Here is a 14,070-nt window from a genome sequence, read left to right as displayed (position 1 = left end):
TATCTGATTTTTACTATGCATGGTGGATAGAATGAATGGATTAGCAATTTTTTATTAAGATGAGCAATAAAGATACTGTCATGATCTGGGGGCAATAAGAGAGAGATTCAGCAAGCAGTGTTGTCAGGACTGGAAATTTGATTAAACTAAAGTTCTCCTTGCAAAGATCAGTGCATCAGTTGAGCTTTAGTCAGCCACATCATCCTGTAAATTGCTCTCCAGATAAGGCAGCACATAAATTCCCTTGGCAAAGACACATCACCTCAGAGCAGCTGCTGCAGCCCCAGCCATGGCCTTCAACGGCACTTGGAAAATAGACCGAAATGAAAACTATGAGAAGTTCATGGAGGCGCTGGGTGAGTCTCGCTTTTCCAATGCCTTCTGCAGGAAAAATGCCACTCCAGCTGAACACAAACTCCAGCTGCCTCGGAACTGCCTTTGGGACAGCCTGTCCTTTCACTGTTTGCTCTGCCCTTGCACAGTGTACTGCACTGACTTTCAAAATAATTCATGTGGGGGGATAAAAGATGCTAAGAAAAGTTCTGATTACATTATATTGATCTTGAGCACTTCGACTAATTCCAGCTTTATTTCAGCAGAAAAAAAAGAATCCCTAAGTCCACATTTGAGGAAAAGGCTCAGAGAATTTGCATTATAAACTATAAGGAGAATCCTATAGCAAGAATATTATTTTGATAACATTAAACTAGTTGAAAAATTACCCAGGGAGGAAATCATCATTCTTCAATTTTATAGAAACACAACTCAAGTAATTCTAACACCCTGATACTTACTTTAAGTTTGCACAGACTGTGCATTATATGGATATAAACATAACCACCCGAGTTAGACAGTGGTTTGTATTATACGTGTACTGGTGAACATGGCCTCAATAAAAAGAGAAAAAGAACAAAAAATTGGGTCAGAATGCTGGAATAAACTCTCTTGGACCACGTGAAAGTCTCTAAAAAGAGAAAAATATGATCCTCAAGGGGTTTGGGTGGTTTTTTTCCGATGGATGTTAATTGATTTTGCCAGGTGTTAACGTGATGAAGAGAAAGCTGGGAGCCCATGACAATCTGAAGATCACTATCCAGCAAGATGGGAACAAATTTACAGTCAAAGAAGCCAGTAACTTCCGTACCATAGAGCTGGAATTCACCCTGGGAGCCAATTTTGACTACAGCCTGGCTGATGGGACCGAAATGAACGTAAGAGTCTTCCTGTACAACTTGGTATTTTTTTTATATGATGATATCTTCATGAGGTACAGTTTCAAGATAAATTAGTTGTCCTCCTAGTGTTAAATTTAAATTTTACTTTGCAAGAGTGATTGTTCAGGAATGCTTCTTGCAGCTTATATACAAAAGCACGAGGTAATCTTAACTGGTTATGGTTCACCTGTGGAACTCAGGGTTCCATAGAGAGCCCAAAAACGTGGAGCAAGTGGCAATTTTCATACGATGAAATCCAGGTGATTGTAATTTTACTTATTCCAATACTCAAGTCCACCACCTAGAGTACAGAGTGGGTATTTATAGGAAACTACCTTTGTTGATACAATTAATTAAAATAAGGTGTACTGGCCACTAAAAAGTATCTAGCTTGACTATTATACAATTAAATGAACTAATGGTTTTATTAAAATTTCATTTTTACAGCCTTTCTATAAAAACATTGTTTTAATTTTTTCTTTGAAAGCATTCTGCAGCCTTTAAATCAAATCAGTGTCAGAACTGTTGCAAAATATTTGGGGTTTTTTTCCCATTACAGGGAAATTGGAACCTGGAAGGAAATAAACTTGTGGGCACATTTACCAGAAAAGACAATGGAAAAGTACTCAAAGCATACAGAGAAATTGTAGGTGATGAACTTGTTCAGGTGAGTTAAGCAGTTACTTACACGACTTTACAATAGAATGAAGTGAAAAAAATTTAAAAGCTGTTCTGAAAGTAGGAATATTTCATCAAAGCCAAATAACTTCATTTATCTTTAGTTAAAATCCTCCAGTCACCTACTAAAATTTAACACTTTAAAATAAAACTCACAACCTGTGATTTTTACGTTTTCCTCCACATGTAAACTGTATCTTATCCATGCATTCTGAAGCCTGTATACAAGTTCTGTACAGGAGACAGACAGATAAGTAAATATACACTCTATAGATGTGTTGTGGCTAAAGGCCCTTTTCCAAGTGTCCTTTGGGTTTTTCCTGAGAGCCCAAAAGCTGCCCTGTGGTGGTTCAGACATTTGCACAGAGAATTTATGCCTGTTGACAACAGGCTGCTTTCCTTATGTTCCTCTCCCCAGAGCCTGCACAGCCACCCCTCACCATTCATTCCTTCATTACTGACCCCTTCTCAACAGCATCTGTGAAAGGGAACTTTGCAATACCAGCCACTGATTTTTCTTCTTCATTTCTTGACAGACCTATATATATGAAGGAGTTGAATCCAAGAGAATCTTCAAAAGGGGCTGAGCACTTCACCCAGAAGAGCACCAGAATGAAGGAGCAATGAAAGAAGACCATTTTCTACACACCCTCTGCTGGGTTTTTTTCTATTTTATCCCCTTGCAGCATCTCCTAAGCTGCAATTACCTAGCCCTGGTGAAAATGCAGGCTAGTTCCTTATGTTACTGTTTTGCCTTGAACAAAAAAAAAAAAAATCCAATTATCATATGCTAAAATGTCTTTCCCAACTCCTATCTGAGTGCCATAAGATAAAGGGCTGCAGAAACTATTTTGCATAAGCAAAACTTAAATATCTTTGCATAGGTTATCAAATGGCAAGTTAGTTTCCTTACTAACCTTCCTTAGTATTTATACTGAGAAACAGTTTCTCTGTGTATTGGATGTTGTGTGATAAGGATGGCAAAACCTAAAATAAACCTGACAACACCCAAGGCTCCAAGACTGTTCTATGTAAGTATAAACGTGGAGTAAAATATGATGCCTTCAGCGTCTCACAGCTCCCTCTTCTGCCAAAATGCTCTCCTGATACAGGCAGTAAACCCACAAACCACAGCTCCTTTTGTTCTAGCGAGGTAACACAGAGGGGTACAAGGCTTAAAGGGGAAGTATCGTCACTGTTTCGCCCCAAAATCTCTAATATACTTCACCTAACACACATATGCGTAACCAATATTTGCTATATAAAACCACATTAATCCTTATTTCTACTGACAGAACTTATTAAGGAAAATAACTATCCCGAAGTGCATGTTGAGAAGGAAGCTCTGTTCAAATACACCTGCTCTGCATTCTTCAGCACGCATTGCCTTGTCTCTTAAAATGAGGCTAAAAAGGGTTAATAGCTACAAAGAAGAAGTTTTTGTTTAGCATATTCCTAGGTTTCTGGTCACTCTTCTGGACATGATGAAAATAATTGTCCTGCTTTCAATATGAAGGGAACTGGCTGGACTGAGGGTGGCACATCCTGACTGTGAGTGTGGCATCAAGTTGTGCTGCTCCATTTAATTTCTTCTGCAGCTGTGTGTTGCATAAACAAAGGACACAGAATACACCGTCTACATGAACTTTTCCATGTTTGTTTCGTGTACAAACACCAACTAACCTTCAAGGAGAGGAGTGTATCTTAAAACAACTTCAGTTCTCCCAGACTTCTTCACAACAGGATTTCCCGCGTGATCTCTTGTTTTCTTTCAGGGCATCATCTGCTCACCAATAAACCCTACCAGGATTAACTTGTGGATGTTTACTCCCACCCAAGTCCGAGTACATCTGACAGGACAAGACCAACACGGTTTGACAGGACTGGCAACCCGCTCTTCCCCACACCCGCGTCTCACCGGGCGGGCTCCCCTGAGGCGGTGTCTGAGGAGGGAGGGGCGATCCCTGAGGCGGGAAGAGCGGTCCCTGAGGCGGGAAGAGCGGTCCCTGAGGCGTGAGGGGCAGGATGGTGTGTGGGACGGGAGGGACAGGGCAGTGCCTGAGGCGGGAAGAGCCGTGCCTGAGGCGGGAGAGGCGGGAAAGGCAGTGCTTGAGGCGGGAAGGTCGGTCCCTGAGGCGGGAGAAGTGGAAAGGTGTTTGCCTGAGGCGGGAAGGGCAGTGCTTGAGGCGGGAAGTGCGATGCCTGAGGCGGCAAGACCGGGACCGTCCCCGAGGCGGGAGGGGTGGTGCCTGAGGCGGTAGGGGCGGGGAGGACCCTGAGCAGATGAAGGGCGGGGCGGTACCTGAGGCGGTACCTGAGGCGGGACGGGCGGTACGTGAGGCGGGACGGGCGGTGTTTGAGGCGGGACGGGCGGTGTTTGAGGCGGGACGGGCGGTACGTGAGGCGGGACGGGCGGTGCCGCCCCTGATGGGGGAGGGGTCTGCACGTGACGCGGGAAGGGCGGTGCCGCCGCGCTGGGTCCGCGAGGCGTGGCCGCGGTACGTGCGCTCCGCTCTCATTGGCCCGGAACGCGGAAGAGCCGGTGGCGCCTGCGCGTTGGTGCCGCCGGGAGAGCTGTGAGGCGATGGAGGCGGTGGCGCGGCGGCCGCAGGAGCGGCGGCAGGAGCGGAACGGGCGGCTGGAGCAGGGGAATGGCGGCCAGCCGCTGTCACGATCGCTGTCGATGTCGGGACAGTCCTACTGGCTGGACCTGTGGCTCTTCGTCCTCTTCGACCTGGCGCTCTTCGTGGTCATCTACTTGCTGCCCTGAGGGCGCGGGCCCAGGTGAGGGGGGGCCCCCGGGGGTGGCCGGGGGATAACAGGAGGGAGAGGAGAGCTCTGAGGGGCTGTGCCCGCGGAGGGAAGGCCCCTGGGAGCAGCCGCGGCGTTCCTGCCCCGGAAAGTCCCACAGAAGGCCTGGGAAGTACAAACGCTTCTCGGGAACTGGCAAAGGAATTCAAACCAAACCCACAAAAGCACTGCAAAAATAACCAGGCCTTTTCTGTTTCCCGCAGAGTCGCTGTGTCGCCGCGGGGATGCACCTCGTAAACACGAACAGTGGAGGAGGAGGACCATTTGTGCGGGATAAGCAGCTGGGAACACGGCTCCACTTGCAGCTGGATGCAAGAGGCAGATATTTATATTAATACCATAATATATCTCTGTCTGTGTCACAATATTACCGCTACAGGTTTTTACCTGTTTCTGTGTCCTGTTTCTGTGCTCTAAACTGTGCCTTAAAGGTTGTGTAAGATGGATGGACTGGGCTTGTGTAATCAGTGCCTGAAGGTCTGTGCAGCAGAAAGGGAAGAAAGCACTGCTTGAATTAAACCCACTGAAAGGACACTCTGCAGAGTGGCCAAGAATAAAACCCTGCTCTTGCCTGGACTCAAATTGTAACTCAGACCTGTTCCCACAACAGGTGAAGCTTAACCAGCTGTTTTACTTCCAAAAAGTTAATTGTCAGGGTTTGATGCTGTTTGGGTTTCTATTACACCTTTCTTTCTTCTCTACCTTCAGCAGTTACTGAGCCTCCTCAGGGTCAGTATTTATATATATATATATATGTATATTTATAGTAAGCTTTGTATCCAGTCAGGTTTTGGAGAAGACAGTCTTCCAACTATGGATGAAGGGGGCTCAGTTTTCTTTAGTATTCTTCCCTTGAGAATGCTAGTTTCTAATTCTGAGAAGCACAGTTCATAGTTGGTTTGGTTTTTTTTTCAGGAATAAATATAATAACTAGATTGCAGAGACTTTGAAGTGTAAAGTGTTTTGGTGTTTCCTAACACATTAAATGAAAATGGGCCTCTACTGGGATCTGGGATGCAAAAGTGGGCACGTGCTCTTTCCCTTTATTTTTCCTTCATTGTTAAAGACAAATCTGCCAGTGAGAGGGGCTTGTTTTATGTGTCAGACCTCTGCTGTAAGAATGGAGATGCCCTTCCCTGCTGACACTTATGATTTTGGCTGCTGCTACCTATGAAATCAGTCAGGGCTTTCAGAGATCTTGACTCAGGGTGCAGAAGAGCATTGAATTGTGATTCCATTCTCACAAGTAAAAAAATTAGTGAAATTCTCTAAAAACTGGAACCCTCCTCTTTTTTCATTATTATTATTTATTTTTTTTTCCCCCTCTGGCATGATTTCACCAGGGAAATCTCAAAGGAACAACCTATTAAGCACTGCAGTGTTGCTCCATTTCTCTTTTGTTAAGGAATACAGGTGATATTCAGCTTTATAGCCTTTAGAAAGTGAAATTTCAAGGTATCTTCTAGTGATTTAGTTTTCTCCTTCAGGCAGATCTGGCATCCAAGGTTTTACTTATCTCAGAAAACTTAAGAGCTAACAAAGTGCAGGCTTGTGCTGCACTGGGCTCAAGCTCTTTCACAGCACCTGGAGTTCAGGAATACATATATCCAGGAAAACTTTGCTTATCTCTAATAAAGATGGAAAGAGAGCTGGTGTAATTAAATCAGTCATTAGTCACCAGATATGAGGGATTATGGTATTAAAATCGCTTTATGCATTTCATGAGTATAAAAAAGTTTAATCTATTTAACAGCTTTAATAAACAAATACTTCAAATTTTACTGTTCAGAAAAGGTAACTGAACCACCATCTCTGCAAAAGCTTTCAACCATCAATAGCAGCATTAACTTCAAAAATGCAGTTCTGGAAAGCCAACTTTTTTTTTAAATGTGAAGTAAAAAGAGAACAGACACCAAAGATTTTAAATTTTTATCTTGATATTTTGAACAAGCAGAACTTCGCAAGAAAATAACTCTAAAGACTGAAAAATATATATTAATTACAAGACTTGTTAATATCTTTACTGTTACAAAAATTGTCTAGGCTCTTATACAAATCTATAGCCGGGAGGGGACATTTATAAAAAAATAAATAGGCACCCTAGGTAAGTTAAAACGAGTTATCACATATTAGTTAGCAAATATTACATACATACATACAGGGAGTGCAGAGTCAAATATAAAAACAAAGGTGCCTCGATTAGCTGTCTAGGGAGGATAATTAAATACCTGGTAAACATGGGGCACAGAGAGAGTTGTCTGGTGAGATTGTTTCAAGCCAAGCAAGGAGACTGAAGAGCATCTAAATCACTGCAGCTACTTCAGAAATGAGTTTACCAGTTGTGCTTCCTGGGAGCCGAGTTCATTGGTATCAGTAAGAGGCATTCATATTGCTCCTGGGACAGAAGTAGCAATGTTGCTATGCATCTTTAAAAATAAGTGTTCTAACATCATTCACAGTTGTTGCTGTGCTATTCATACATAAAAATACTGTCATTTCAAATACAAGTTGTTTTTTTTTTTTTTTTGCAAAACATTTTACAAATTGTACATTATTTACAAATTCCATAAATCTTGGGGTTTTTTTACACAGGTATTAGAAGACAGCTGTACTTAACTGGCTATGTATATTATGTAACATGGCTAGATGAACTAGAAAAGTTTAATTTACAGGTTCTGAAATCTCTCTCAAAAAATATTACAATAGGAATCACCCATGTTCTTACATTTTTAGTGTTCTGTATTCAGCTGATTTTCTTACAAAAGGATCATTTTTTAAGTTGCTGTTTACCAGCAGCCATACCTAAACATGCATAGTATTTTTCACTATAAATCCTTGAATTCATTTTTTTTTTCCAAGTGCTACAACTAACTTTGATCAAGAAGGTAGAAATAAGGTTAATCTGAGATACCTGGTTTGTTGCATATATATAATGTTCCAGTTCTACTGTAAGTTGCATGTAATTTAAAAGAAAAAAACCTGACCTTGCCACAGAATAACCAAAAGTAACGTTTAAGTGTTTACCTTAGATAATTGTGCTAAACAATTGCCAACGTTTGGTTGGAGCACTAAAATTCATGTACATAAAGTTATAAACATAAAAAAAAAAAGCCTTTCTGACTAACAGTGCAAGTATAAAGCAAGAGTGTTTATTATGCATCTTTAACCTTGTTGCATTATTTTTTATAACTAGAAGGCATTGATGATTTAGGTGTAATCAGCAGCACCCCAAGTTAACACTCTAATGTGAGTAATGGAAAAATTTAGCCTTTTTGGATCGTGTCAGGCTTTGCTGCCACTGCCTCCGCACACGCTAGATAGTTCTGTGCACTGATTTAACTAACCAAATAAAAGCCAAATAAATCCTCCCCTTTGTTACTAAGTCAGGTTAACAAAAGACAAGGTAAATGCCAGAGCTGCCAAAACTGTAGGCAGTGACAGAGCAGAGAAGGAGGAACCTCTTCTCTCCCTGCCCCTCAGCCACCACAGTGTGAACGGCTGCGCGTTCAGCCCGATCTGCTAATGCAGACCATACCCATGGGTAGGGCGGTTCCAGAGCGGGAAGCACATCAGTAAAATAAAAATTAATAAAAAAAAAAATCAAATGTGTGATCCCCATGAACCAATGCTCAAAATGTCAAGTTGGAAAAGAAGGGAAGCTTAATAAATAGCAGCAATAACTTTGCATACACTTGGAGGATAAATCAGAACTGAACAGAAGCAGTAACTCTATCTAAAACCTTAGAAAACTAATCTTTCATAGTTGCATGATGACTCTGTATTTAAAATTAGCATCCTATTCTCTTATACCAGTTTGTAACTGATGTCGTTAAATTTAATAAGTTAAAGTATATAGCTTATAGGGTGAACAAAATCTGATAAATGTGTTTAAAAACGTACACTAACATAGAGCAGGTGTATTAATAGGACAGTATTACTGCAGTTTACTTCAATTCCCTTTGAAAGTCTCATTTAGCATTTGCAAACCAGGACGGTTTTTAAAGGATTATTATTATTAAGGCTTTTCAAATAAAAAATAAATCCTCTGGGTAAACTTGTATTAAAGACACTTGAAGGTTTGTGAAAGCACAGACTCTTGGAGAAGTCAGTTGAAAAAACCGTGTCATCTCCTGCCACCTCTCAGGACAAATAATGCTCTATTATTACTACATTTACTGCATTTTATGTGGTAGTACGTTTATCCCTTTTGTTAGTCTAAGTAGGTAGTGACCACAGTCTGAAGGAGCACTTCTTAAACTGCAACTAATTAAATCTTCTTACAGATTTAGTAACGTCCAGTCGATCCCACTGCTGTAAGATGTGCACACCCCAAGGGACCATGTTTAGTACAAACTGTAGAAGACAAGCTGAGTAACAGAGGTAAGCATTAAGGCAACTAGAGTAACAAATCAAAGAACCACAAGTTTAGCACCTCTTCTCCTCCGTTGGCCTCCAATTTGCATATTCATTGGAACAGTCGTAACTCCCACGCAAAGTACGGTCAGCTGGGTACCTGGTTATCACACACACACACATTCAAGGTTTGTGCCCGTTCACAGACTACATGAAATGCAAAAGTCAGAGCCAGGTGTGGGGTTTTTTATGGATCTATCGGCTGCAGTGGATGCCTTCTGCATTTGCCTTGTACCTCGGCTCGGGCGCGGGATGCCTGGGTTCCAGGGTGGCGTGGTACGTAGCGTTCAGTTCTACCCCAGCTGCTGGAGGATGCTTCTCCTTGGGAAAGCTCCCGCTCTCCGTAAAGTACAGCTTGGGCCTCTGGTGGTACTTCATCCTGTAGGTGTCAGTCATGCAGCTGTCGACTGAGAAGTAGGTCGTGAGGGACACGCTGTCGTTCCCGTCCACGTAGCCAGGACTCGGCCCCGTGTGACGGGATCCTTTCTTTAACAAGTTCTCAGACACGGTCCAGAAGTCATTGACTGACAAGCGAGGTGGAGAGTCCGGTTTGTGGACAAACAGTTCGTTCCCCGGAAAGGGCTCTTTCAGCCTTTGTTCTGGTGGGAGCACACTCGGCTCTGGTGCAGGTTTTGGAGGTGCACCTGTTGGCCTCAGTGGATTACTTTGCAACGCTTCCGTGGGTTTTACGTCCGCTGCCGAGTTACCCTCTGATCCCGGCAAAGTATTCAGAGCGTATTTCTTGGGTGGCAGAGGGGGAGGGACGTTCTGGTACACCGCTTCGGGCACCCAAAGGGCATCCCCCCTCCGCAGCGGGTGCCCGGCGTGCTCAGCGGGAGGGGCGGGAAGCACCACGGCCCTCTCCGGCAGGGACTGTGGCACACAGGGCGCCAAGCCCACCTTGGGACCGAGCGTTCTTGTGTGATGAGACTGCGGCTGGGCGGAGGGCACAAAGTCACTGTGGAGCAGCTTCCTGCCACAGGCATTCTCGGGGTAGGGGTGGGATATGCCATCAGGACAGAACACTGCCACGTTCACCTTCTCAAACCTGTCCTGGTGAAGCCACTCTGAAGGATTCTGTCCGTTTGCCTTGGTCCTGCTTTCCGACTTCACAATGTCTTTGACAACTGGCTGTAGAGCTGATGAGGGGAAAAATTTCTTGTTGGTCTCAGGCATTTCAGCTCTAAAATACAAAAACACACAAGATGCAAGTATCCCTAAAAACACATGAAGGGGTTCAAATAGCCCAAGGATTTTTTCAAAGACAGTCTTGGTAAAACTGCCTAAATATTCAAACTGACGAGAGAACTGGAATCTGTTTAACTTACAGCCATTGATTAAAAGTTGTGTTAAATTACTCCAAGGTTTCTTTCATTTGAAATGTAAAGTGCCCCCCAGAAAAATCTCTGCAAGAGATACAAGGTAAGATAAATTCCTTCAGCATTCAGGACTATGTCAAACATGACCTCTGCTCTCTTTTTAGCATCCCTGTGACTGATACATCCACTTTTCAAATATTGGATGTTACTTTTGCCTGCTAAATTTGTGTTTAGATTCTTGATTGTCAAAAATATTGAATACCTTAGCTTTTCAGTGCTTAATATTGATTATTGTAACATAACAGAATTCAATATTTCTTAAACTATTATAGAGTAAATGATGCCAGTATTAATTACCTCTTTACTGGAGGACTGGGCACCTGCAAATGTAATTCTGTTGGGAAACCAACATGAGGTCTGTAGTTAACTTCAGAATTGAACTGGTCTTTCCTCAAATCTGGGGATAGAAAAAAAAGGTATTTCAAAATAAGCATATATACAGTCCAATTTCTTCTTTGTAATTGCTCAGAGGTTACAAAAACAACACACAACAGGACAATTAATGCCTTTCAAGGTTTGAGATTAATCAAAATAGCCACTTTGAAGACAATCTGTCACAGGTGGCCAGATCTTACCTTAATGCTAAATAATCTGGAGCAAATTTTCTGGGTTTTTTGTTACCAGAAAATAGGTAATTATCACAATTTTGAAGTCCTATAGACACACTTTCAGCATCACCCTAATACTTAATCTTACTAAAAGCAGAGTTTCAAAAGCAGCTTTTTATTAAACCATGCTTGCTTATTCCACCATCCAAAATCATTTAAAATACAAAATAAAAACTATTTATGAAATCTTAAATTTCACATCATGTAATAATCATTAAATCAAATGAATGTAGGGATTTGGGACATTTTAGGGGTTTTTTTTTGTATGTGGGTTTAAAGAAATACATTCTTTGGAACGATTAAAACCTTAGAGCAAGACTGTACAGCTCGCAGAGATGCTGAGCAGACCGAGAGCACTGTCACTCACGTGCCCCAAACACACACCACTGAGTGCCTGACCCAGGGTTTTACTGACAGGCAAAAAAACATTCCCCCAAAATACACAATTTCTGAACAAGGCAGCTCCTGATGAACAGTAGATAAAGGAAGCATTGAAGTATTCGTGTCAACACCACATAGAATAAAACACTCCCTTGGCAAGTGACAAGCAACAGTCTGTTTGTTTAGAGATGGATACTCTAAGTCTTCCTAATGCAGTGATTAGCCCATTATAATCAGTCACCTGCTCTGAAGCCATTCAAAGGAATGGCATTATTATTATTATTATTATTATTATTATTATTATTATTATTATTATTATTACAATGGCTTATTTTGTCTGTGTATAGACTAGACTCATAACTACACGCCTGTTTCACTTGTTACCTCCCGAAGTTTAAGTATTAGAAGTCATGGAACTTTTGAGTCATGAACACACAAGTCAAAAGCCCAACAACAGAACAGAATTAAAGTAAAAACTTTGGGTGATGCTCATTTTGATGGTTAATATCTGCCCTGTCTTTAAATGATGAAAGACTAAAGGCACCATCTTCGAGCAAGAACACAGGCAGCAGAGGCTAAATCAGCCTACAGCACAAGAGACAAAGACCCCTATGGCTTTCCTTCACGTCCTGACATTGAAAAAAGCAGCAGTTCAGAACTGCTCCACCTAACAGCGAGCTCAGTGACACCGAGCAGCGTTCCGAGGAGAGAACGTTCCCCTGCGGTGCCGGGCGCGATGGTTTTTGGGGAGGCGGCAGTACCGAGGGCCGGCCCGGGGGCGGCAGCACAGCCCAGGCGGCTCCCCGGCACCTCCGGCCGCCCCGCGCCCGCAGAATTCCAGCCGGCCTTAAAAATAGACCTGTTATTTTCCCTTCTGCTGACAGGACAGCCATGCACGGGTAAAACCGGACGCCGGCTCCATCGGGAATTTTGGCTCCGCGTCCTCTGCGAGCCTAAATATGGGGAGGCACAAGCGCGGCGCTCGGCCGGAGCCCGGCACCCTTATCAATGGGGCTGGAGGAGCTGAGCAATAAATGAGAGGAAGCTGGTTTAGGAGGTACAAACTGCCTGCTTTTCAGATTTACGAACACCTATTTTCACGTCTGAGTAGTCCATCGAGATTTCCAAGATGTTAATATCTGTTCTATAGCTCACTGTTAGGACAGAACTTCTCCTCTGGTATCTCCATTTACAAATACAGAACATGTGCAAAAATCTGCTTTCTGTGGGGAAAAAAAACCCCACATGAGCATAAATACAGAAATCTCCAACAAAAACTCAACTCCACATTAAATTCAATTTCCTTCTAATGTGTTTTAGCTGCACATTTCCTGGAAACTTTTTTACAAAAAAAAAAAAACCCTACCTTTTTTTAAAATAACTTTATCAATAAAAAACCAAATTGTACTATTTTTCATAAAGCATATTATGGCAAATTCCTCTCTCTTAACCCAGACATTTTCTGAATTAAATGGAAATTATGGGCAAACTTACTGGAAGCTTTGGAAATGTTGAACAAGAACATAATCCAAGTCGAGAAGGTAAACCCATTATAACTTGTCCAAAATAAAATATTATTTTTTAAAAATGGTGAGCAATTTTCAGGGAAAAAAAGAAATCCTTATATTCAAGGAACTGTACTTTTGGAAGCAAAGGCAATTTGGATTCTTCTTTACACACACTCACCAGAGCTTCAGGATGATTCTAGATTTCAGCTGGAGTTGTCTCATGCTATTGAGCTTAATAACTAACAGGAAAACCATTAAAATTATAGTCATCATTCTTCAATTGGAAGAATGTGAGGCTGGAAGTTTTGCCCTCACACTGCTCATGTCACATGTTCCTCATAACCAAAAGAAACCTCTCCTCCTCAGTTCATCAAGTTCAAGCTTCATAAACACTAAGTCGTTAATATGAATTATGCTTAATATGAATATCTGCTTACTCAATATTTGTGTTGTCCTGCCAAAATCCGGCCACACAAATTAGGGATTGGCCTTGGGGGACCTTTGCTTCAGCACTAGTTATCAACTGCTCACTGCCAGTGTAAGCAGCAGCCATTTGATCTCCCCACCACTGCATGATCCAGTGTTTCTATCTTTATAATGCTCTAACAATAAGTTTATTTTTGTAAGTCAGGGACAGAATTCCTCAACTGCTGAACAGTAGCCTTCCTTATTCAGCTCCAGTTAAAAACAAGGAGCTGGAAAAGCACAGTTACACAAACGGTGGGCAGAATTACAAGTCCAACATTATTTCCATAAGAAGTTTTCCCCACAGAAAACCCACTCAGACATATTTGTTGCAGTTGCCATGAGAGCCTAACAAAGCTTTCTTACATTCCATTCCTCTCTCAGAAAGGACTGAGCATTTTTTTAAAAAGTCCTATTTTCTGGGAGCCTCTTTGGTTCTTACCCACCAATCCAAGTCTTGTTCATAAACACCCAGAGATAAAACACAGGTAACACAACTGAAACATGTAAATGACTACTCTTGTCCTTGCTAAAGGTGTCCTGACACACTTTTAAAGCTGAGACTAAATAAATCGTGAGCCCAATATACATGTGAAATGATCAAATTCTTCAG

At 42.2% G+C, this 14,070-nt stretch overlaps 2 protein-coding genes and 2 long non-coding RNA genes across 8 annotated transcripts in view; 2 read left to right on the top strand and 2 right to left on the bottom strand.

Moving 5' to 3' along the window:
- LOC135412678 (uncharacterized) overlaps nt 1-3,887 on the bottom strand; it is a 123,246-nt gene extending 119,359 nt beyond the window's left edge. For both annotated transcript variants that reach the window (XR_010429888.1, XR_010429889.1), the window contains exon 1: nt 3,576-3,887. This is a non-coding gene — a long non-coding RNA (uncharacterized LOC135412678). The remainder of the gene's footprint in view (nt 1-3,575) is intronic.
- FABP2 (fatty acid binding protein 2) lies at nt 230-2,906 on the top strand. The gene is made up of 4 exons (XM_064651437.1): nt 230-356; nt 1,039-1,211; nt 1,774-1,881; nt 2,429-2,906. Exons 1-4 carry the CDS (start codon nt 290-292, stop codon nt 2,477-2,479), a joined length of 399 nt encoding a protein of 132 aa, XP_064507507.1. The 5' UTR covers nt 230-289; the 3' UTR covers nt 2,480-2,906.
- A 25-nt stretch (nt 3,888-3,912) lies between the features above and the next one.
- Nucleotides 3,913-5,647, top strand: LOC135412671 (uncharacterized). Its single transcript, XR_010429885.1, has 2 exons — nt 3,913-4,676; nt 4,907-5,647. It is a non-coding gene; the product is annotated as an uncharacterized LOC135412671 (long non-coding RNA).
- A 971-nt stretch (nt 5,648-6,618) lies between these two features.
- Nucleotides 6,619-14,070, bottom strand: part of USP53 (ubiquitin specific peptidase 53) — a 29,009-nt gene continuing 21,557 nt past the window's right edge. For all 4 annotated transcript variants that reach the window (XM_064651422.1, XM_064651425.1, XM_064651421.1 and 1 more), the window contains 2 exons: nt 10,793-10,892; nt 6,619-10,299 (listed from right to left, as the gene is read on the bottom strand). In XM_064651422.1, the coding sequence (XP_064507492.1) occupies nt 9,312-10,299; nt 10,793-10,892 (1,088 nt within the window). In that variant the 3' untranslated portion in view covers nt 6,619-9,311. The remainder of the gene's footprint in view (nt 10,300-10,792; nt 10,893-14,070) is intronic.

Source organism: Pseudopipra pipra, chromosome 4, assembly GCF_036250125.1.
Source record: "Pseudopipra pipra isolate bDixPip1 chromosome 4, bDixPip1.hap1, whole genome shotgun sequence".
Lineage (NCBI taxonomy): Eukaryota > Metazoa > Chordata > Aves > Passeriformes > Pipridae > Pseudopipra > Pseudopipra pipra.
The sequence above is the reverse complement of the archived record's forward strand: the minus strand, read 5'-3'. Positions and strand labels throughout refer to the sequence as shown.

What these genes read in the sequence shown, in the direction of transcription:
- FABP2 (XM_064651437.1), top strand. Translation starts at nt 290, where the DNA reads ATGGCCTTCAACGGCACTTGGAAAATAGACCGAAATGAAAACTATGAG. An exon ending in CTGATGGGACCGAAATGAAC is followed by an intron (nt 1,212 to 1,773) that starts GTAAGAGTCTTC and finishes TTCCCATTACAG; the next exon opens with GGAAATTGGAACCTGGAAGG. An exon ending in TAGGTGATGAACTTGTTCAG is followed by an intron (nt 1,882 to 2,428) that starts GTGAGTTAAGCA and finishes ATTTCTTGACAG; the next exon opens with ACCTATATATATGAAGGAGT.